The 24,095-nt window shown below is 42.8% G+C and overlaps 1 protein-coding gene across 1 annotated transcript; it reads right to left on the bottom strand.

The window, feature by feature from the left end:
* Window positions 1–9,576: 9,576 nt before the first annotated feature.
* On the bottom strand, window positions 9,577–23,919 carry LOC126400790 (intraflagellar transport protein 43 homolog A). Its single transcript, XM_050061736.1, has 9 exons — window positions 23,804–23,919; window positions 22,093–22,194; window positions 18,775–18,845; window positions 16,094–16,129; window positions 15,220–15,266; window positions 11,179–11,251; window positions 10,336–10,411; window positions 10,136–10,198; window positions 9,577–9,873 (listed from the first exon to the last, which is right to left on the bottom strand). Exons 1-9 carry the CDS (start codon window positions 23,846–23,848, stop codon window positions 9,763–9,765), a joined length of 624 nt encoding a protein of 207 aa, XP_049917693.1. The 5' UTR covers window positions 23,849–23,919; the 3' UTR covers window positions 9,577–9,762.
* Window positions 23,920–24,095: the final 176 nt, after the last annotated feature.

The raw sequence follows: 24,095 nt of genomic DNA, 5'->3' as shown, positions 1-24,095 counted from the left end.
GGGGGCAGATATATAATCACTTCTGAGATACATAATCACTGCTGTGTGGGGTAAAGTATCAGAAAATATGAAACCTCCCCAGGGGATGAGCTACATATTTTCACAGACAGTATAAGAAACACTTGCCTATGCTATGATTTTTTTGTTTTGTTTTTTCAAGCCTGTCTAACTCTGTCCTGAGTAAAGAGCCTTCTTGAGATTGTTTTTTTTTTCTTCTTTCCACGGCAGGGTTTTATGTCTAGCGGTGGAATGATAATAATGTTTCTAATCTTGTTACATTGCACACAGAATTGTCTTCTATGTTAATGATGGGCCGGCCCCCTCCCTGCTCCACTGAGATGCTTACTTTCAATTTGTGTACTGTCATCTCCCCGCCATGCGCTTGAAATTGATGCACCCTCTTCCTTTTAATTAAATCAAAAAACAGTCGGGGGTCCAGGCAGGTGGGGGACCTGCTCCCATATACAGCCATCGCAGAGACCTGGCTGACTCTGGGATGAATCAGGGTTGCTCCTGTTTGTCTGTCTGTGTGTGACTGTGTGTGGTTTGTGCAGCCAAGTTACTGTATGTATGACATTTATATCAGATTTAAATTACAAGCGCAAAAAGGACGTAAAGTAAGTTAAATTAACTGATTTTTAAATCTTAATAAAACAGTTTTGTCAAGATTTTTTTTTTTGGCGTTCTCTACATTCTAACTTTCTCATAATATTGATTTCAGTCAAAAAGCTGGTGAACATTTTTCCTGGTAAATAAATAAATAACAATCCCAGGAATCTTTCCCAGGTAGGTTTGCCCTCGGGCAGAGCTGGAGCCAAAGTCTAAGAAATGAGAGCGTAAAATTCCCACACATTAGAAGGCGGATAATTGGATTTCCTGTGTCCTGTACGGTGGGCGGTGTGGTTCCTGCAGCTGTGACATTATCAAGGTAACATAACCTGAAGGCTGCGGTGTAGCAGCACAGGCCCCGCAAGGCCTGTCCTCCAGTTCCACATCACTGCCTGCTTGGCTATTCATCCTGTGGACCCTGCAAATGAAATTATGGGAGGAAGAGCAAAGGACATTCTTTGGGAATTAATCCCATTTATGCCTAAACCCACTTCAGATTTTTATAGTGAGGCCCTCTTTAGATGTAAGGCGCATTTACAATTAGACAAGGCCTTGGGAGGATTGAAAGAAATACTGTGTGTTTGTTTGTTTGGGGGGGGGGGGGGGGGGGGTTATTTGTGGACATGGACAGGAAATAGGAGAGCGAAGAGAGAAAAAACACTTTAACTAAAACCTGAAACTTATTCTCAAAATTGGTTCTCACTGAAACACTACACAGTTGTCATTTGATTAAGAGTCTAACTGATCCCTTCATTTCAATATCACAGCATGGACAACAACAAACAGCTTAAAAATTTATTAATTATGAGACAAATGAAAAATGTAAATATCTTATATGCTGCTACTGATTATATTAGATATTTATATCTGAATACATGAATCAACAGCAGCAAAAATTAACATAAGAGTATTTTTTAAAAATTGATTTCAGAGGACATATTGCAGACACTTACTGTGCTCTCTGCAGTCAAATCACATGCAAGCAGCCCTGCACATATGTAGTCCACAGTTTGTTTTCTGCCATATAAAAAAAACATAAAAATAGTTTAAATTACTGCTATAATGTTAGAATATTTTCTTGAATATCATGCTGCACACTACAATGCTACATTAACACCACAACTATTGAGAAGGCAAAACTACCTGTGCTGATAATATAGAAATATGTAGAAATATAATGGCAATTTTTGAGAAAGCAACCACATTTTAAAACTATTATATGAGTGTTTAGGGTATAAAAATGTTTTGTTTTATTCAACATGACTGATATTTGCTTCCTCTGTGGACACTGTGGCTTCAGTCTGACAAGTCTGAGCTATTTTTTCTTTCCAAAAATGTAACATTTAAATATTCTACATGAAAACTATTTTTTGTAGCAGCTTAGCATACAACAAGGGCAGCCTTTGTGCTAGCCAGTGCACCAAAGGGGCCTTAAAATGTGTCCAGGAAGTCGGAACAACCCACGTAAAAACACTTAATACGATAAAGTTACAAAGAAATAAAAATACTACTTGTCTTTAAAAGGGATTTTCACATCTTACCTGTAATTCAGAGGCTGTAATTGTATGGCATTCTTGTTGTAATACTGTGCTTTGTAACTGTGTTTTAAGCACACAGCCAGAGGAAGCACCTGACATCAATTAGCCTCTGCGTGTTTGCTCTCGCGATGCATTGCAGATAAACACTGCCCCCTAGTGACGTCACGGGAATACAACTGTTTCACTACTAATCCCAACATTGTTGTGTAGAAACTGAAGCCTTTGGTTTTATTGGGATTTTTTAAACTTATTTACCTGAGATACTTTATTAGCATGACTAATATTTAAGGGGATAATACCTTTTATTTTCTTTTTATTAAATAGATGATTAGTAATTTTGTTTTCCGTCATATTCAACCAAAAAGACCAATATATTATTGTTTAGCTTCACTTTTTAAATGACTATAATCAACTGATTATATATAATATTCAAAGTCTTTGCATCTACATTCACTTTTTTTTTTTTTTAAAGCATATTATTCTGAACATTTTATGTGTACAAAATATTATATAATATTGGATTCTATTACATTTCTCAATTCTGCCTTTAAAAAAAATAAACATATATGGGACTGTGACCTGGAGATACAAAGCTACACCCAACCACACACACACACACACACATACACACACAAACACACATACAAGTATTAGCACAAGAGCTGGGCTGATTACAGCTCCTTCACTGTCCTCATCAAGACCAGCGCAGACCACAGTCAGAGATGAGAGGACCCAAATACACTCACAGCCAAACACCCACACACACACACATCATATATAATAATCAATTCTATCCACTGCACATATACATACTGTACTTATAAACACACACACACAAACAAATACACAAACACGTGCACACCGTAACAGCCTCCTCAGACAGCCTCAGAGCTCAGACAGGTCCCTGCCATTATCCCGTCCTCTACCCTAAACACGCAGTTTTAATTTCAAAGCTCTGATTAGCTGATGATTGCATGACAGCCGCCGACCAGGTTCCCTTTTCGCCCGGCTCCCAGACTGCAACTCAATCATGCCCAATTAGTGGGTCCCCAAACACTCTCTCTTATTAGAGGACTCATAATCGACTCATTGTGTCCTGATTTGGCAAATAAATCACTCTGGAGGCTGCTGACTCCCCCACCTTCCCCCCTCTTCCTCTCTCCCCCACTACTCTCACCCTGTCTTTCACTGCCCACTCCCCATCTTTTCCTTGTCCAGGGGTTCAGTGACAACGTTTTCAGGCGTGCTTTTCATTGGAGCTGACAGTTTGAGCAACGCCGGACTCCTTTTTTTTTTCTTTTTTTTTATTCCCCCTGAAGAATGAAGAATAATTTAGCAGCTAAGGCAAGGCAGGCAGCATGCGGGTGTCCTTGTCCTACAAGGTTAAGAATCCATTCCATCTGAGCAAGAAAGGAGTGAATTAAAATAAATGATGGCCAGATATTTATTGCGAGTTTGTAGATGAAGCCAAGTCACTCCAGTGGACCAGCGGGGCCTGGGCTGCCAGTGGCTCAGTGTAGCCGAGTGACCTCCCTACCTCTCCCTGCCTAACTGGGGAATAACACTCAATGTCACTTTACTCCGATCCTGCATTTGATATATTTATTTATATCCCTATATACATTTATATCTATAAATGCATGTGTTGGGGACATCAGGGTAAAATGAGATAGCAGGCCGTATATGAAATTATCTGGCTGGGGGATGCTAAAAATAATTGTAATGTGATTGCAGGAGGGGAATTCTTGAGAAAACTGAGCTTTGGAGACACAGACAAGGAGATCCTGAATGAGACGGGACAGGAAACATTGGGACACAAATGTCCTTCAATCTGGAGACACAAAACTCAAGGCCGCACTGACACATGGGCGGATTAGAGACAGTGGACCCCTGGGCACAGATATACAATGGGCCCCACCACCTAGTGGTTGTTTTGTGTCTCTAAGGTAATGTTGTGTATGTTTGTGTCTCTTAGTGGTCTTTTTGCAGTCATTTTGTGCCTGTTTGTTGTCTTTTGATGTCTCCGTGAGGTAGATTTTAGTATTTTTTTGGTCTTTTTTGTCTCTGAAAGCTCATTTTGTGCCTGTTTGTGGTCTTTCTGTGTCTCTTCAGGGTAAATTTTTGTATTTCTTGGTCATTGTTGTGCCTGTTTGTGGTCTTTTTATGTTTCTCTGAGTTTTTTAGTCTGTTTGTGTCCCTTTGTGGTTACTGGTCTGTAAATGTTTGAGTGACAATTTGCAGATAAAGCCCTCAGGGCCCCTGATATTTTGGGTCCCGGGGCCTGCACCTGGTGAGCCCACTCAGTAATCCATCCATGCTCTGACATATAGTAAATGTATTACATGGTTTCAGTAAAGGTACAGCCCACTGATGGATGTTAATTATCACATTGCTTTTTGAATTTTTTAGGTAAAAATCTTCACAGTATGCATTAACAGTTGCTAATGTTCCAACAATTGGATTGAATTTCAGCAGAGACCAATGCATTATTCGTTCCCAGAGTTCATAGCTACATACAGTTCCTCGGGACAGAGATCCAACATGAGAGCTTTACCGCCTCAGCGGGTGGACCAGCTTGAGCCTGGGGGCTTGCGGAGCACTGGGAGGCCTGTGATGTTGCACACATGCAGGAAACCAGTGGGCTGTGATGTAGTGGACTCAGAGTCAGACCCAAAGAGTAGATTTAGTGACATCCCACTGTGACGGTGAGCTTCCTCTCCAGGCTCAAACAGCTTCTCCTACTGCAGCAGATCCTATGAAGTAACCTCAGGATGCTGCTCTCCTTTATCCAAACCAAACCTTTCCCCTAAAATGTCTCCCCCTCCTCCACGCCGCCAAGGGCTACGTGTTTGGTGTGTGTATGCGTGTTGAGTGGTCATTAGTCTCTGTTTACAGTGGAGAGAGCCTGGCCAGCTGGCATGTGACGTGTGATGTGCCGCGCTGTGGTCTACCACTGTGAGACCCCCGTGGCAGAGTCGTGGAGGCCCAGCAACCCCCTTCCCCAGGCGGGCCGCAGAGACCGCGGCGAGCCCTCGGCAGATGGAGCCTCCAGCGTTTCTCGTCTCTCTTCTACAAGCAAAAGAAGAGGTGGAGCGAGCGCTGGAGGTGGGACTGGCCCTGGCCCCCATCACAGATGCCAGGAGAAGGCTGAGGCTCTGGCGAGACCCTGCTGGGAGGGTGCTGGGCCGGAACAGGTGCAATCTCAGCCCCTCGGTCCCCTCTGTCAGCACCTCAGTGGTGGAGCCCGCACTCTCTTCCTGTCCTCGCTCCTTCTCATTCACACACTTGAGAGGTGTTGTGGGGCTCCATCCCGCCCCTCCCTCCACCCAGCGACAAATCCAGACACCAAAAATCAGGAGCAGACACCGTGCTCTTGCTGCCTTGTGTCTTACCCTCAAAAGGAGCAAAAATAAAAAGTTCAAAGTACATTAGCAGAAGTGTGTTTGTGACCCTCAGAGGGCAAACAGTGGAGTTGTGTTGACTCAGGCGTTTTCCTCTGCTGGCTATGATAAGCTCCTCGGCTGACCTCGCCACTGCCGGGGGGCCGGCACAACTGCTCTCCCATCAGCCCTTGCTTTATCGCCAGTGGCTACAAGACAAAGAGGTTCTGCTGTATACCCGGCTGCGGACAGCATCCTGCATGATGGAAAGAGTTTATGACGGGGGGTAGGGGGTGGGGGGGTGGCGAGGCCCAACAGGCCACCTTGACCTGTCCCTGTTCAGAGGACCTTGGTGAACCCCGTCCCATTGCCCCCAGCCCCCCACAAGCGACCTGGCCACTCCAACCGCCACTGAGTTATTATCATAATTTCCCAGAGAGGCATTGCAGGGCCTCCGCGATCAGAGAGGCATCCGTGTTTTACAGAATGTTTTGTGTTTTATTGCCTTTAAGTCACTCATAGGCCAGCGGAGAGGGCCCACAATGATAAGAAAACCAGTCATGTGAAAAATGAAGGACCTCGCGTACAGGACTGAGAGGTGAGGAAGGGAAATAATAAAATACATGACAAATGTGGAGCTCGACTGTATTTCATGTTCAAACCCCTGACTTGCCTTCCAACCCTCAGCTGCACTAAAAACATATGAGGGGGAAGCGGGAAATAATAATAATGAATTCAGCCAATCTCACTGTTACAAAAAGAACAGAAGCTTTTTTCCCTCACCTCATGGTTTACACTTGAAAAAAACTCTCGGCCTCTCATTTCCCCTCCCGGGTCCTTTGACAACATGACGGCCGTAAGATGCCCAGGGGCATTCAAAGCTGCCACCGTCCCAGCCATTTCATGTCCAAGCCCACCTGGGGTAAACAAAAAAGGACTTGGAGCGATGGAATATTAACTAAAGAAGAGAGGGGAAAAATAGCACTGACAAAACTGAAAATACTTTTCAACCCGTCAAACTTTCGGTCTTAAAAAATACCCACTTTCATTGTCTCTTTTGTGGAGTAATTCCCCCTCCTCTCCCACAACCCCCTGCGGGTTTTTAAAGGTGCAGTGTATCTAATGAAAAATAAAACATCTGTTTAATCTAGCTATTTCAAAAGCAAATCCCCTTTTGATCAAAAAATGATATTGATCTGACTGCCTTAGTTGTGTGGCGAGGATTTCTCCTTTAAACTTGAAATATCATGGAGTCTTTGTGGCAAATCAATACTGCGGCTGCTTTTTGAGGCTCGTTTCAAAGGGCACAAGATCCATTTGAATATGGTTGATACAGCCGAGCTAGTTATGTTATAAATTAATGTGTAAAACATGATCTCGTCCGGACTTTAAAAGGGGGATGTCTTTATTTTCTTGCCTTTTTAAACTGATAATAATCCTCTCATGACCGCTTCGTGGCACCTGACTGATGCAGTGCCGGCTGGGTCAGCGACAGGGAACCTGTGACAGGCACGCGGCCCCTGGTGGAATCAACTGGTCCTAATATTCCTTGAGCTTTAGCATGTCTGTCCTCACCCCTCACTCTGTGTCTGCGGGGCCCCGGCATCGGGCCCCAGCTATCTCCACATCTCCCCATTTTCTTTAATTACAGCACAGCATATTGCTTTTGGGCCATATGGAAGGCAGATATTGAGACCAGATAAGATGTATAAACTTCTGTCAACACCACGGCATATTAGGTAGAGCTGGAAGCATATTATCTCTATTCTATCCTTCCAATTAGCGCCCAATATCAAAATACATTAAGACAAGCCTGTTGACGAGCAGCAGGAAAAAACATTACATTAATGGGGCCTTCGTCCGCTTCTTTTTTTTCCTTTCCTAATATTAAAACTGTATTACTTCCTTTGCGTTTGTTTTCTTTGCCACAAAATGAAAAGTCATTTCCACCAGGGGACCCAATAAAAACACAGATAAATTACCCATTTAAACTCAGTGGCCTGAGAACTCCCTGAGCTCAGCTGGTCCATACTAGCCTAAAGGTTTTACAGTGTGTCTTCCGTAACAAACTGCTGCTTTAAAAATAAACAGCGTAGATTCACACGAGAAAACTTCTTTTCCTATGTAAACTCTGAGATTTGGTGCGCCGTGATGCTGTATGTGTCCCAGCAAATCAAAGGATGTTAAACATTGTGTCATTACTGGAACATTTTGAATGAAATATTGGATTACAGAAGCATGCATTGGGGCTATGTGGATTTTTACAGCAGTAATGGCTCCATTATTTTAATAGAAAAATGTCAAGGAAAAACAAATTACACCCTCAACCCATGTGAGGCCTGTATCATCTGATCTGATATACACAGCATCGACGTGACTTTAGACTCAGCTCACCTCCCAGTGACACCATGTTCATCTGAAAGCAACCACCACAACCAGAAAGCTCTCTGAGAACACAACTGTCTTCCTCACTAGAAATAATGTACATATTGTAGCTGTTTTGACGTGATTGAATTCATTGCACCCAGACAGTGAGAGGTCATTCTGAGGATATACTGTATACACAGAGAGACACGGAGAGAATAAAGGAGAAGAGAGCGGCAGGATGAGGGAGTAGAGAGAGGTCACTTTGAGAAGCTGGATGCAAGCATATGCCAAACAGCGTCTCTGGATCTCTCTCTCTTTCTCTAATCCCCTCTCTGATCCACCGATGCTCGGGCCAATCATTTGAGGCCGGCCACAACCCGTGATCACTGGGCCCTAATCTGAGTCCTCGGCCCGTCCGCAGTCTACCTCAGACAGCACCGGCCGGCTGCCAGCAGAGGAGTGGCAGGCTTAGCCTTCTCCAGAGAGACAGCTAGAGGTTGTCTCTACATGGATGGGCACTTCGCAGCTCGGCAGGGGCGGGAGGAAGGGGCAACATAGCAGCTGCTCAGGGCATATGGGCAGAATTCATTAAGTCTGGCTAAATAAGCCAATTGTGGAGGCGGTAAAAAAGAGTGCGTTTGTATGTCTGATAGAGAAACAGAGATCACTCGCGGCGTTTGAGCACTGAGCTCAAATATGCTCCCACACACAAATATTCCGAGCACAAATATCCCGTGTGATGGCTTTGTCCTCAGGTATTACACTTGATGAAGTTGATTTAAGGCCCACCAAATGAAAAAATCTGGATCTATTTGTGATGGGCAGTGATTGAGCTGTTAGATGCACAGATTATGTGTCCTTGAGGACTTTGCTGTGCATCTCCAAATGTCATGAGACTGCTCTCTGCCTCAGAAATAAACCTAATCACAATCTGTAAATGTTACAGCTGTTTCTCTAATAGACCTGGCCTGACTTTGGAGGCCTGCATTTATATTCACACACATGAACCAAAGACAAAACTGAATGCTGATACACACAGCCAGCACATGTTAAAGGCACGGTTTACAAGGCCTTTTGTAAATCATATCAAGTTCTGTGTAAATGTGTCAGAGCCAATGTCGATTTAAATTCAGAGCTGAAAACAGACGTATCCTGTGGCCTGTTTTGTGGAATCTGTATTCGGTGTTATCACATTGTTGTGAGGATTTTGTGTTCCTTCACTTTAAAGAGCACACACCTGACACCAGCTGCTGCCTTGTTCCTGACTTACAACCATTCCTCTTTATCCAGTAAAAGGTATAATGTATGCTAATCCCCCAGGTGTCAATAGGAACTCTGTTCAATGCATTTGAGATAATAGTGAAGAAGGGGTTGCTCCTATCGAAGACCTGGAAGATAAAGTCAATGGCACAGTCAATAACAATAAGGTTGTAGGCTTTAATGAGGAATGTTAATTTGAACACAATCAACTGGATTTCAGCTTAGCTGATTATCAACCTTGGACTTGTATGAGGGTGTTGATAATGCTGGCCGAGCAGGGAGGGCATTTTTATCTGTGACAGCTTTTTTCAGAGGAGCTTTTCAAACAAAATCAGTTTGCCTTTTGGCTGTTTAAGTTAGAAACTAACAAACAAAGAGGGTGAAATTCCGCAAACCTAAACAAAGACAGGGTAAGACATCACTGCGCTGTTTGCTGCACGGTGAACTTTATTTATAAAATACACTTTATATACACTTTACAAAATATAACTTCTGGATAACAAACAGTAATTAAAGTTATGATAACCAAAGTCACTGGCCCTTCTGTGTAATGGACATTCACCCAGCTCCCACTGGAGCCATTTAAAGTCCCAGTCCAAACCTCCTCCTCATGTTACAGGCAGCGCGGCCTGCTCCTCACTCTCTCCTTGATCCCATTCCATCAGCAGCTCTGAGGACACCTCTGTAAACAGATGATCCCAGTCCCAGCTCACATCATCCTGCAGAGCACAAGAGAGACAAGAGGGGTAGAAAAAGAAGAATTAGAGAGGCAGAGGGAGACATACCAAGAAAAGAGAGCATGTGGAACAGAGGGAGCAAAGAGAGGAGAATGGGGGGAAGGAGAGCGGAGGGTGTTAATGTACACATCATAAATCTTGATTACCTGGGAGACAGAGTGGCAACCTCCCCTGGTGCTCTAGAAACAGCTGGACGGGCATTCGCTGGGAGCTCACAAGCTATATTTACGAAAAACTCACTCACCTCTTTCACCTCCTGCTCTGGCGCTAAAACCTTGGTGAGGAGCTTCAAGTCAATCTCTCCATCCTGAGGAAAGATCGCAGTAAAATTCACTTAGCTTGCACAAACAGAGGTGATGTTGGTTGCAAAACTAAATGGACCACCTTGATGAGAAGAGAGGTGGGAATATCAAAGAGATATAAAAATAAATGTCCTTGACTTACTAAGGTCTGGAACGCAGAATAATACTTCAGATCATTGTCCAGATCTCTGTAGGTCATTACCCGGTTCACCTGGATGCTAACAGGGTGACAGATAGTCAGAGTAGGCATCTGATATACTAGCAGACATGTATTTCAATCAGGACAACTTGCCACAGAAAAACAGCAGCCATCCTGACTGCAGTGCTTTCACACTACATGCACACAGAGAGTGAGAAGTGGCTTTGCAGAAGTTTGAAGTTTGTGCACAATGAAGCTCCAAGACTTGAAGCAAAGACCACAGAGAGCAGGAGATGGTTGCCAAGTGGTAAACGCTTCAAATTGAAACCCAGCTGCTTATCTGTGGGTTGGAATTAAGTGGGGGGGCTCTCAAAGTGGCCGGGGCCTAGCAGTGCATGCCAGTCCTACTTACTGCACATTACACGCTACATTGCCCCCGCAATGAGTTCAATGTGGATATTATCTCGCACAGAGAGCAAGCCCCAGCCTAATAACCTCCACCGCTGTCATAGCCTTGCTACATATTCGACACATGTCGGCGTGTCTCTCACTGCCCTGTAAATCAAAGGGCCCGGTTAGTAGAGACCCTGGTTACAGAGTTGCATAAATCACACCCAACTGTTATTTCTCCATTTCAGCCCAATAAAGCAAGACAGTCCGCAATGGCACGAGTGGAGGACAGGTAACCATCAAAGTCACCAGAGCAGGCTACTGATCTAGTGTCCTGTGCAGGGACAGAGGTTAACTGTCATACATGGGTCTGGGGACACACCGTGTGTGTGTGTGTGTGTGTGTGTGTGTGTGTCCTGAGTGATTAGGATGAAGTTTAAGGCGACACTAGCATACCTTGGTGGAGCTGCAATTTGCATGGTGAGATCTTCTTCCTGTACTTCTTCGAGGTCTGGAATCACTGGAATATCTGACAACAGAAAAACAGAAAACACAACATTTTACAGATGATCTGATTACATTTTCAAAAGTGTCCAAATGTGAGAAAATCTGATTGGAATTTAATTTTATCTAATTTATGAAAAGTACAGTAAATCCCCTGTGTATGGCTGTTAGAAGTGTACAGATCTGTGTGAATATGTGTATGTGTGACCATGTCTGTGTGGCACTTCCTCCCCTCCCTCTCTCTAGCTACATCCTCATAAGAGCTGCCCTGTCACAATAGCCATGCGGCCATGAATATTCAGGAGGCGAGGCGGCAGCTCTTCCTGCTGTGAGAGGGGCGCTGGCCAGGGGCTCCCCAGAAAGCACCCCCTGCTACCTTAGCATTTGGGCCCTGTCAGCGCCGCCCACCCCCAGGACCCACAGTGGCCGGTAGGCCGACCTCCATGTCCACTCTGCCACTCCGACTGGGGCGGCATCCAGCCATGTGCAAGAGTATTTGCTTGCGGGCCCATCTGTGTGGGGTCGGAAGTCACAGTGCGGCCTGGCAGGGGCTGCAGTGCCAGGAGCCGCCAACCCGCTGCTCAAACAGTGGGAACCCACTTTAATTGGCAAAACGCAACAGGACAGAGGATGGCTCCACTCCCAAGAAGGACAGGGCAAACTTTCACAGCATTTTTCAGATGGACATTTGTTGGAGCAGGGAAATAAAAGAGGCATAATAAGGGAAATAGAAAGATCGGAGGAAAATAAGCTAAATAGTTAATGAATAAAGAGACTGATTGAAATATGCTCAAATACTACTATAATAAGTCCCTTATGTGGGATGACAGTAATCATCAAAAGTTTGACGTATAGCTAAGGAAGAATGTTTTGCACAAACTGTTTTGCACAAAAAGTTTTATCATGTCACCAGGAGACATTTCTGTGTGCAGACAGTTGCCAAAAACTTTACTGGCTCTCCATCTGCCCTTACAGAAAATGTGTTAACTTTGGGTGTGATGTGGATTTCCTGAACAATATTTTCTGGGGAGTGGGGCGGGGGCAGCAGACTGCACATCCTTATTAGCTCTACAGCTGAGTGTTGACAGTGAGAGAGACACACACAGAGAGAGAGAGGAAGCAACAGAGAGAGAGGAACAGACAGATAGTGGGAGGAAAAGAGAGAGCTGGACTGCATGAAGAGGGTTGTCAGTAATCTCTAACCACAGTACTGCACCCTGAGGGGAAAGTCAATAGAGGAGCTAAATAGAGGTGAGGAGATGGAAGTGTGCATCTGATGTGAGGAAATATCTCGGCATCTATGTCACCATTCCTTCGAAATAACTCCCGAAAATAAACTGCAGTTGAAGAAACATCGATCTTCCGCGGAACACTAAATTTCAGTTCCCCAGAAAAGTTATGGGCTGTTGAGATGAAGAGACATTATTTTGATTCTGAACACATTTCACAGAAGACAACTTGGTTAAAACCTAACCTATCAACTTCCAGGAGATAACAAAAGCTCACCCTCTGTTGATAACTTATTTCTTTCTCTTTTTTAATTAAACCAAATTAAAAATGCCACGCTCGTTTAGCCGCTGACAAGATTCATCTGTGTTTCTGATATCCAAATAAATGCGGGCGCGGGTATTTCATATTCATGAGGCCCTGGTGACACTTTGTCCTCTCATTTACAAAGCACAGCGTTCAGCAGAATCCGTCCCCCCTGGACCCCCAATCAAATTTAATGGTCTTAGTGCAATGACATCAAAAAGCCTTGCCATCCGGCTCTTTGCAAACAGCTTCCTGGGTTGTCTATCTGTCCACACGCTCGCTTTTTCATCTCAGCCAGTAATGCACTATTAACACACTCCATGAGAGTTCAATGTGAAGCACAGAGGCATATGTTGTCTATATGCAAAGTCTATTATTAAGTGAAAAAAGGAACAACATTTTTAAATGAGCTTCAAATTCAACCCATTACTGGAGGTCAAGCAGGGCATCAAAGCAGCCGCAAACAAGCCAGTGTTTTCTTCTGACGCAAAGGGCAGCTCCATCAGGAGGAGCTGTCTCTCCTCAGCGCCGCAGCACACATTACCTACCCTCACTCCCTTCCCTTCCCTCGACTGGACATGTATCAAGGTGGCTTTTGTCTGGCAGCGAGCAGGCCACGCGTATCCTTATTACACGGTCGCGTCCAGCTTCCTCGCTGAAGCATGTAAATATCAAAAGAGGATAATTTGCTGTGAATGTAGACATACTCCCGGCAGGCACACGCCAGTCAGCGACTTTGGAGAACAGGGCGTCTCTCTCCATCACTTGGCCCTCCTATAATCTACGCAGGGGTCCAGTCAAATGATTACCTAGCCACAGAATCCATTTGAAAGGCTTATGGGACGATATTCAACACATCGCCAGCGTAGAGTAAAACATGAGGCAGATGAGTGTTTTTGCGATACTGGTGCTATTTTAAGTGACCAGCAGGAGGCTGTGGGGGCAGCTGATGGGAAGATGGGAGCAGGGGACGGGGCTAGCCTTCTCTCTCTCTTTTTCTCTCTGTGCTTGTAGCCAGTGGACATAAGGGATAAGGGTAGGGGACATAATCAAGATCGCAGGGGCTATCTCACTAACCCTCAGCACTGTAATTTCCAATGCCCCTGCCTCCGGCTCTGTATTAAGAGGTCTCCCTCCGCAGAGTAATAATCTTTCCGGCGGCATTAACTGCAAGAGAACCAAACCTCTGGACTCTTCATTCAACTGGCCGTTTGAGCCAGTGCATGCTGGGCAGTGACAGACAATATGGGCGTGTGTGCATTAAATGTAATGGAGACATACGGTGTTTTCACTACCTTAAACTCTGCAGTTCATAGGTGCAATTCATTTTGATTTTTCAATACATTTGAATTTCATTTGAGAGTTTTGTACTTTTTTAAATGGTATTTTTCCAATTTTTTAACAAAAAGCACCACTATGTGAGATAGCATGTAGGAAAATATTGCAAAATTTACTTAAGGGCTGAGTGATAATCAAATATTATTGTTTGCTATTTATCCGTATTACAATAATTTGACAAATATTATCATGGTTTACAGCTGTCGTGAGAAAATATCAAAGTTTAATATTTGAATAAAACACTAACAAGACATTTGACTCAACAGGATAAACTTTTTTTTCTTGATTTTCTGTAATTTATCACATTTGTAGCTTTGTTTTGTTTTATCATTCTGTATTTGCAACACTAAATTTAAAAACATGATGATGGACATTTTGAAACAGTAATGATTTTTAGTTGATATAGATAAAAAGGAATTCAACAATATGGCATTTGTTTGTTGTTTTTTCTTTGCTCATAAATGACATTACTCAGTACCGCTTGCGATACTGATGTGTTTAAGTCCTTCAGTGTTGTCATCTGAGCGTTTCATGTAGCCAACCTATCTTTACGAAGGCAATTTGACCCTATTTCCCCAGCTGCCTTGTGCCGCAAAATAGAACAATTATTCCAGGCATGGTTTAGCTGAAATTTCCCCCCTCAGTCCTGACATTGTTTGTTGTGCGCAGAGTTGGGCCCTCAGGTGACTCGGTTGCTGCTGGATCTGTATTCAACAGCGCCTGCCTGACACTCTGTGTGCATGTGTGTGTGTGTTTGTAACTAACTGTGTCGCTCTGGGCGGTGAGGGGAACACTTAAATCCTGCCACAATATTCTCCATCACCTATAGATCTAACCTCATTAATGAGCATATTCACTTGTCATTTTCATCAAAAGGGCCACGCTGATACGGTGTGACACACCGGTCAAAAGGAGGAACACAGAGGCAGAGTTCTAACACATGAATCCGTGCTGGATTCAAGGAGAAATATGGTGTGAGCATCAGTGAAAAGCGATGATCTGACTGCCTGCTTATCTGCTCTACTTCCAGAGGATGAATGTGCCGGGCGGGGAGGCACTGGAGGGCTCCTCTTTGCCCGTGAGGAGAGACACGGAGTCGGGGGATAGTGAGGGTGCTCTCACCTCCTTCATCATCTGATCCCTGGGGAGTTTGTGGTCGCAGGCGGCGGCTGTAGAAACAGGAAGTGTGAGAGTATGAATTATTTAATGCTTTCAAAATGCAGCCCGACGGTGAGGTCATCACAGGGAGTGAGTGTGTTGGCTCCTGGGCTACTTTGCTTTGATGATGGGCCTGTTTCTTGTTCCGTCTTTCTCTCGTAGCAGTCAGGACACTTGCTCGGTCTGCTACAGTCTGACTGGACTTCTGAACAGCAGTCTCTGCCAAAAGACACTGATGGTGCTACAACATGCTGCTTTGCTGTCTGGGTGACCGGCCTGCCAGCCTTAGACAAGATCACCTCAAGGATTTTTTTAAAAACAAACCCAGCTGGAGCAGCAGTATGAATAAGTATTACTGAGACAAGACAGTTGTGACAGAAGTACAACATAAGGGATTTTTCTGCAGGGTAACAACTTTACGCACAGCCATCTCACTACAGCCATTCAGGCACCGGGCTCCAGCTGCGATGATGAGTAAAACATAGACGACTTCGTCCTCTACGTGCCTCTCCTCATGATGTCTATTCTAGTCACAGAGTGATGTGAGGGAGGGTGAGGGGAAAAACTAGAATAACAGAAAAACTTGGCTCCTAACAGCAATAAAAGTGATGACAACTCAGTCACGCTGCTTTTTAATCATGTTAAGTGATTGTTCTTGGAAGGCAAGGATTAGCAACCAAGGACAATCTGAAAGTACAGCACTATTTCCACTTAACCGCAAAGGGAACAAACATTTAAACTGACCTATTTTTATGCACAAAAATGTAACTGGCATTGAAGTCAATCAACAACTGCGGGAGCACAATGAAATATGAATGTGGCGGCTGCATGAACTTACTCTTCCAGGTCTTCAGCTGCAGGTCTTCTTGATGATCTGTATCATAGCAGAGAAAACAAATGTTAGATGAAATAACACACTTGTTAGACTGCTTCTTCTTTCCTCCAAAATAATAGTAAGCACAAAACTCAAATGTACACAGTATGTATTTTCCTTCCTGGCACTGTCCTTAGAGGTATTTTGATGGATGCATCCTCTTCATCTGTATCTGATGACAGTTATTCTGCAATATCAGACACAGCAGGGTCCACAGTAACTGTGTCTTCTCCTCTCCTCTGTTTTCTCAGCCTCGTCTCCTGCTGGATCATGCAGCTATTTTCAGACTTCTCTCCATTTACACAGCTCAGCTTGAACAGAGCATGCCAGACACCAAAACACTGTGTTTTGACACTTCTCTGACTCGACACAGTATTTTTAGCAACCGCTATCTGTTTTTAGAAAGGTAGCAATCACACCGGGCATCAGAGAAAAGCTTGTAATCAATGCAGAATAAGTTTTGGTGTGTTTTAATTAGAAGCTTAAAATACAAGGTTTTGATCTTTTTTCATGATGCAAAATACTTTTGCTAGGTCTCCTGGTTGAGTAGTGCCCCCTACTGGATTTAGAAGTTATACATCCAGTAAAGCAACAGTCCTTTCCTTACTGTGGTCTTCATTCTTTCATACTGCCAAAAATCAAGATTGCAAACCTGCAGTATTGATATTAATAATATTGATATTGAATAATTAACACTTTCAATTAAATATATAAATATACATTTATCCATAATAATAATAATAATGATAATAATACAAAAAGAGATGCATATTCTAAGTAAAATGTCAGGATTAAAATCACTGCACACTGATGTCAGTGTTCAGGGGCTGCTAGAACAACAAAGCAGTGGAGACATTACTAGAAAGGCAAACCCCCTGTGAACAAGCATGAAAAATAAATTAAAGCTTCTATATCAAAAGTAGCACCTGAACACCAACTCCTACTTTTAGCTGTGAGAGGGATTGCTTGTTCTTTCTGAGGCTACTTCCTGTTTTTTTCTATTAAAGGGTGAGTTTGCTAAATAGTCTGTTATACAGACTGTGAAACCTTTGAGGCTAATTTGATTTGGGACTTTGGGTTCTATAAGAAAGAATGTTATTTGACAATCACAGCAGACACATTTCAATTTTGGCAAACAAACTCATAAGCTCAAAGAAAAAGCTTGCACAAAAATCCAGATATAAAGTCTTAGCATAGAGTTCCCTGACATAGACAGGGAAACCTGAATATGATTTTACATCACACATCCCCTGTCATCAATCTGAGTACATACTGTACAGACATTTAAGTTCTGATATATTCATACTGCAGAAGTGGAGTGTTGTTAATAATTTTTTTTTTTAAGAGGAGAGCCAAAATTAAAGGACAGAAAGACATGAAAACACAATTAGCAACCAGTTCTCAGCTAAAAATGTTTACTCCTGTTTTGTCTGTCTCATTAATCCTGTCTGAGTGTAGACCAACAGCACATGAAGGTACTAGAGTCTAACCAGGCAGGACAGAGAGGAGCTGAGGGAGCCTACCTGCCTGCCCTTGGACTGTGTCCTGTCTGAGGGGCGGGGGTGGCGACACTTAAGACACATTACAGGCCCCTTGATTAAGACTCATGTAAGGCAAAGCGATAGACATGGTAAAACTGTCTGGAAAAAGTTGTTAGGGATAAAATATATTGTGACAACCTGGTTTCAAAGGTTCATCAATAAACTGACAGATCATTTAGTGTCAATTAGAAGTGATAGATCGACAAATCCCGGGATTTCTGCGCTGGGATTAGTGGGAGGAGGGCGGCGGTGATTGAGCATGAGGGGTGACATTGAAGGGAAAAGTCCTTGCCGGTTCCAGGGGGGACCATTACTTACTTTGTTTCAGAGAGGATCAATGCGCGCGCAAACCCCTTTTACACCTCCTGTATTTCAATCGCTTTGAGACTGGGAATCAAGCTGGGTTACACAAAAGCAGAGAAGCGACACGCTGACCTTCTGTGAGAAAGGAAAGATCTATTGAGTTTGCTGTTTTCCCTGCTTGCACTAACGGTGCAGTAAACTACGCAAATAAGCACAATTGACTCAGTCTGCTCACTTCAATGCATCTCCTATGTTCTCACCTCCGCTGAGACTGAAAAAACAGAAGCACAGTGGCAGGTGGAAGAGAAAACAAGAGAGGTAGTTCCACACTGCAATAAAAAGCCTCATATTGATTTAGTCATGTACAGTATTTAGATTTAGATTTGTTAGTTGTAGACGAAAGCTTTGGGCAAACACTTTCCATCTGTTCCAAATATTTCATGAATTCTCCATGTTGTGCTCCCCATGTAAAGAGCAGACTGCAGTGGTAAGGGGTGATTAAGTGGCTTGAACCCCTGTGATAAAGTGGCTAGCTGACTAACAGTGCCCTCCTGTGGCTGATGCATTAACCATGTCAATTACCGCCTTGCTCACAGATGAAGACGAATGGAGAGTTGCCTGCTCAGACAGGCTCCCTCTAACCTTGTTGATTCACAGCCTGAGTGCCAAATATGCACTGATAAATAAGCTCATTCAACAGCATGAGAGTTCATTAATAACACATAACCCAAGACCACAGCGCGTGGTCTCCGCCTTCAGCGTAGCCACAGGAGATGGAGGAAAAAGGGTGAAGATACGTACTTGGCAGAACCAGAGCCAGAGCTTTCTTCTGCCCAGCCACCCTGCCGCCGGGCCGGTTTAGGAGGAGGGCCCTGGAGAAGGAGAGAACTTTAATAGCAAACAGCTTCATTGAATACTCACTCACATAGGAGATAAATAATTCATATTTGGAAGCATTCTGACTTTTATTGGGCTTTAATTTTGGAAAATAGAGCACAAAACTATGTTTGTGTAACATACAGCGTTAATGGTCCAGTGTGTAGGATTTAGCAGGCCATATTGGCAGAAATGGAATATTGCATATGTATATTTTCTGAAAATAAGAATTGTTGTGTTTTTGTTACCTTGGAATGAGCCGTATATATATCTACACAGGGCGCAAGTATGGTCTACAGAGATCCCACTGTTACACCACCATGTTTCCACAGTAGGGTAAAAGTCTGGGTAAAAACCCTTCTGAACGTCTTGATCAGAAATAAGGTGAGCACACATTAGCAGGTGCTGGACAAGCGGCTGGTCTGTGATGTGCTAAACAGCATAGAAGACACACTGATTTGCAACGTGAAACTGCTTTAATCTGTGCTTTTATAGGTTTTACTCACCTGGCCCATTTGTTTTGGAGAGGTAGAGACCTCTGGGAATAATTCTTCTACGGGTAAAAACCTCCCCTGAACAATGAACACTCAAGGAATTCTTACTGCAACTAAGTAGCTGCAACCTGACCATTAGATGCCACTAAATCCCCCTAAATTTAACACACTGTTCCTTTAAGTTTTGCCATGATTACAAGGGTTATGTATTGGATCAATACCTGTTTGACACAGTGGTGAATATTGTGTAAGAGCAAAATCTATGTCAAAAGTGGAGATGTGCCAGTGGGCGGCTCTCTTGTCTACAACAGGAGAAGCAGACCCCTTAACTTAGCATACACCGCGTTCCAAATTATTATGCAAATTGTATTTAAGTGTCATAAAGATTAAATTTTTTGTTTNATCGACTATTTAGGAAAATCAGAGAAAAATATAATTTGCATAATAATTTGGAACGCGGTGTAAATGTAAAAGAAAATAAAGTGCATGTTTACTGTCCAACTAAAGGTGTGGAGACCATTTAAACCAAAGTTCACTTCTAATCACGTGCTCCAATATTTTAGTTCTAATCAACCAAAAAGCTCATGTGCAGCAAACAATATGTCTGGTATGTGCTACACAGCGTCATCTATATGCGCTCCATTGTTTTGTTTATTATTATAGTTTTCAATACAGTCCATTTCCAGCACAGAACATATGGAACAGAGTGTGGGAACTGCCCGGGCCCGTAAGTCTGACCCTTAAATAGATCCGCAGGAAAAAATGACCCTCTCCCTCTCATTCTTTGATTCTGAAAATAGTAAACTGAGTATGCATCTCGATCCTGAGACCGGGACCCTGAGACCAGCACTTGAATGAATGAATTCCTCAGAGCACACAAGGGTGGGCACTAGACAAATGAATTAGGCAAAAAAAAAAAAGCACAACATTTCTCATTACTAAATTGGGTCTGCAGAGGACAAAGTGCTCGTGAAGAATTTCTTTCGTTTATGATGAAAGAGGAAATAATCTTTCATGGCTGGTTCCTTCACCAAAGCCATTTATAAATCTGAATGTCACCATTAAGCAGGGCAGAGGGAGGGGGAGCCACTCTGCTCCGCTGTATATTACCATTAATCGAGAGAGCTGAGGCAGAACAAGCTCCCTCAACTTTGTGTAATTAGTAACTGTCTCTTTATTAAGAACAAAAGGGATTACAATAATGACAACTGAGTCATTTTCAGCAACATTAAAAAATTCCTTCAAGTGGTATGAAATCCCTCTGATGTTTAATGTTTGGTATTCTTGACAATGAGCAATCTTCATGAGAGACAAGATAGTAAGGTCAAGTGTCTTAGAGTATAATAAATTCATCCTGTGACAGTTATTTCATTCTACAAAAATGGAGAGGACCATAAGTGTCCTGAGAAACAAAACAAATCTGCGCCTCGAACTCTCCATGACCAAATATGAACCTCACAGTTGTAGTAAAATAGTTATGGCTGTTAAGGTAATTAGCTCAGCTCTCGTAGTTTCTAATTTAGGATTCTCTGATGGTCTCTAGGGCAGGGGACTTGTGGTGGCCAAGCCCTATGAGCCCATAAAAGCAAATGAGTCTTTGTTTAAAAGGATGTCAGGAATGTGACCAATCAGTTGGGTATTTTCGGCAGAAGAGGCCAGGGTTGATAAACGAAGACTGCAAATAAACCCACCCAGTCGCACGACACTCTGGAAAAATGTATTGCATGTGCACAGCAGGTCAGAGAGGGCGCGAGAATACTGGTTCATACATTAGGGAAGTTGGCCTGATTTGGGAAGATTAGCCTAAAGCAAAAGCATCGCTGGAATGTTTTGCTTTGGGAATGTTGGTTGGTTTACAGTTTGCCAATCCAGGAGACGTGACTGATTCCACAAATGCCAGCGATAGCGGAGTGAAATTATTTTCTTATATTTCAACCGTCGCTTCTGATTTGACTTCTCTCATATATGTTTGCCCTATATTTAGTCTAAACTTAGAACTCCAACATGTTTTATAAGGCAGACTTCACTGAGAGAACTTTACTACATGTCTGCTGAGGCTTAAGTGATTCATGTCACATTAGGCAGTATAAGGAGAGGATTTATGAAAATTGTTGGTCGAGTCATGGAGACTTTGCTTATGTAATCTGCTTGTTTTTCAATTAGACCATTTACAAGAGAACAATTACAAAGCTTTGTGACTCTAACGTTTGAAAAGGGTTTTAGAGCTTGTCTGAAGTAACACTTCAAAACACTACATGCAAGCACATCAGATCCAAAACACATAGGGCAATAAATGAAGAGCAGCTACAGTTTTGGAACAGTGACTGCTTTAAAACCTGCTCAAGTAGGAAAATGGCAACTCAAATGTCTCTGTATAAATAAGCACTCCATTAAAACTTTATACCATGTGTGGTCAAGCTGGTGCTACTGTGTATGCCGTAATATGAGAGGTAGTGAATCTTAACAGGCCTGGGTATCAAATCTAACCAGCTGATCTGAAGCAAATAGTTATGGTGACTCATGTTAAAAGACCAGTGTTTATGAAACAGAGACTACTGTAAATGGTATAAAGTTGATGTCTGGAGCAGTAGCAGCAGAAGCCATGCAAAGTCACTGTTTTTTTCATGCTACCTACCTCATCGTCCTCCTGTGATTCATGTATGAGATAGAATCAAAATGCATAGCCATCAAGATATTGTGAGGTGAAGTTACAACATGCAACTAACTGTATAATATCAGGTTCACATACTTCGGCCATTGAAGCAGATGTGGAAGACTTCCTCACATAACGAGAATCCTCAAATGATGATTGGTCTGTTGCAAGGCGAGCTCTCCGTCCAGACTTTGCAACCTGGGAAATGTGCAGAATTTTAAAATGGAAAATAGATTTTGATATCATAAAGCCAGAAGCTGGCACTTTCAACAACTACCAAAGACTGTGCGGTTTCGCTTTACTTCGACTGTGCCATCTAATGAGCCAACCAAATGTTGTCGGGATGGACTTCAAAATACAGTACATCAGCTTATTCCTCTTTCATGAACCAACCAAGTTGCTTTTGCTTTGCAATTTTTTACAACTTCCAGTTCTGTGAAGTCACGCTGTTTGGATGTGGTAGTGATTTTTTTATTTTTTGCATACAATAGGGGCATTATTCAAATAGTGAACATTATTTGACTGACTTTTCCTTGAAGAATGGAGCAACAACTCTACTGAGGAACCATGACTGCACTTTCAAAGTAGGCATTATTTGTAAGTGCTTTAAGCAAACAACAAAATATTTTCAAGATAACACACTTTTCCTGAAATTGATAGCAGGGTCATGAGCGGAAATTCCGAGAACACCCCCGTCATTTGAAGAAAACTGTTTTCTCAAGTGCTGCAAACTCAAATTTCCCTACCATGTTAAGGTCTGGGAATTAAATATGTCATACCTCGCTGACATATCAGAATTTCCCTTTGCGGTAAGTAGAGCCTATCAATATGACATTGTATGTTGGTCAAGGAGAATAAATGAGAAGGGAAGTTGAACAGTTTAACGAAACATCTGACAATGCAGTACAAGGTGGAAGAAGCACATTAATCCTTTGCAGGGTCAGTGGTCAATGAAGGTGTAAAATGAAGATAAAAAAAGGTTGAGCATTCATTCTGAATTGTAGCACTGTACTTTAAAATGTTGCTTATATGACAAAGCCGCCAGGCAATGTTTCTCTGTATTATTTTCATTCATATTGTGAGGGAAATTTTGAAGTTACAAATAGCACTGCAATATTGTCTGCTGTGAACCAAGATAAGTTGAGTGTAATGCAAATAATTTAAAGCAAGGGTTTTAGCACAATAAAAACCAAGAACCAACCCTAAGAACCAACAAACAGGGAGGTCAAAGTACCCACCGAAGTAACTGTTAAGCATCCTATCTGACTGCAGTAAGTCAGAGCAGCAGTAAAGTTCAAACATAACTGAATTGCTTTTAATGAAGAAAGATTGTGATAGTAATTGATATGCAGTACAGGTACACCAGAATATGTTCGTTTCGTTTTAGTTTTTCTATGGAGTAATTACAGACGTTCAGCCAGAGTTGCAAATGACCAAACGGTTAACTTTGCACAGCATGTGCAAAACATAGAGCTGTGCATGTCGGGAAATTTCGGTTAGCATGGCTAACTACAATGTTAGCTAACGTTATACACTTTCAAACAAACCTTCCTACTGCCGTTGCACAAAGGTGGTAAAAGATAATATCTCTTTGCTAATCACAGTTAGGTGAAATAGTTATCTCATTCACTGACTAGCTAATACTAATGTTTACATGATCTTAATAGCTATGTAGCTAAGTAGCTAGCAGCTAGCCTCGTAGCTCCTATATAGCATGCTCCCAGCTCCATTTACAGCGCACAAACTTCACCCTATGACTGCCCCCGTTCCCTTACTGCATTCTCGGCGATTTTAATGACTCACTTACATTTTTTACCGCTCCAGCCTCTCCGAGCTGGAAGTTATCCTCCATTTCTCTCCTCCTTGCTAGCACTGTGGCAGCAGCGTCTTCCTGGTTATCAACAAGCGTCACATAGCAACGCTCCCCATGGTAACGCCAATCAGAAGGACGGTTCGAGTCCCAGTCAATCACCAGGAGGTCGAGTCAGTAAGTAAATAAACAAATAAATAGGCTACATAGAAATAGAGTACATAAAAAGTATTTTTGACAAATAGACTGTTAGAGCTGCTGTTGCTGCTGAGTAAGGTGACTATAAATG

This window comes from Epinephelus moara, chromosome 14 (genome assembly GCF_006386435.1).
Source record: "Epinephelus moara isolate mb chromosome 14, YSFRI_EMoa_1.0, whole genome shotgun sequence".
NCBI lineage: Eukaryota > Metazoa > Chordata > Actinopteri > Perciformes > Serranidae > Epinephelus > Epinephelus moara.
This window is presented reverse-complemented; position numbering and strand designations above follow the sequence as displayed.

Coding starts and splice junctions, on each gene's coding strand:
- LOC126400790 (XM_050061736.1), bottom strand. CDS start 23,848: ATGGAGGATAACTTCCAGCTCGGAGAGGCTGGAGCGGTAAAAAAT. Junction 16,130..18,774: donor TCTGGCTCTGGTTCTGCCAA/GTACGTATCTTC, acceptor GCTATGATACAG/ATCATCAAGAAGACCTGCAG. Junction 11,252..15,219: donor GGGATCAGATGATGAAGGAG/GTGAGAGCACCC, acceptor TTCTGTTGTCAG/ATATTCCAGTGATTCCAGAC.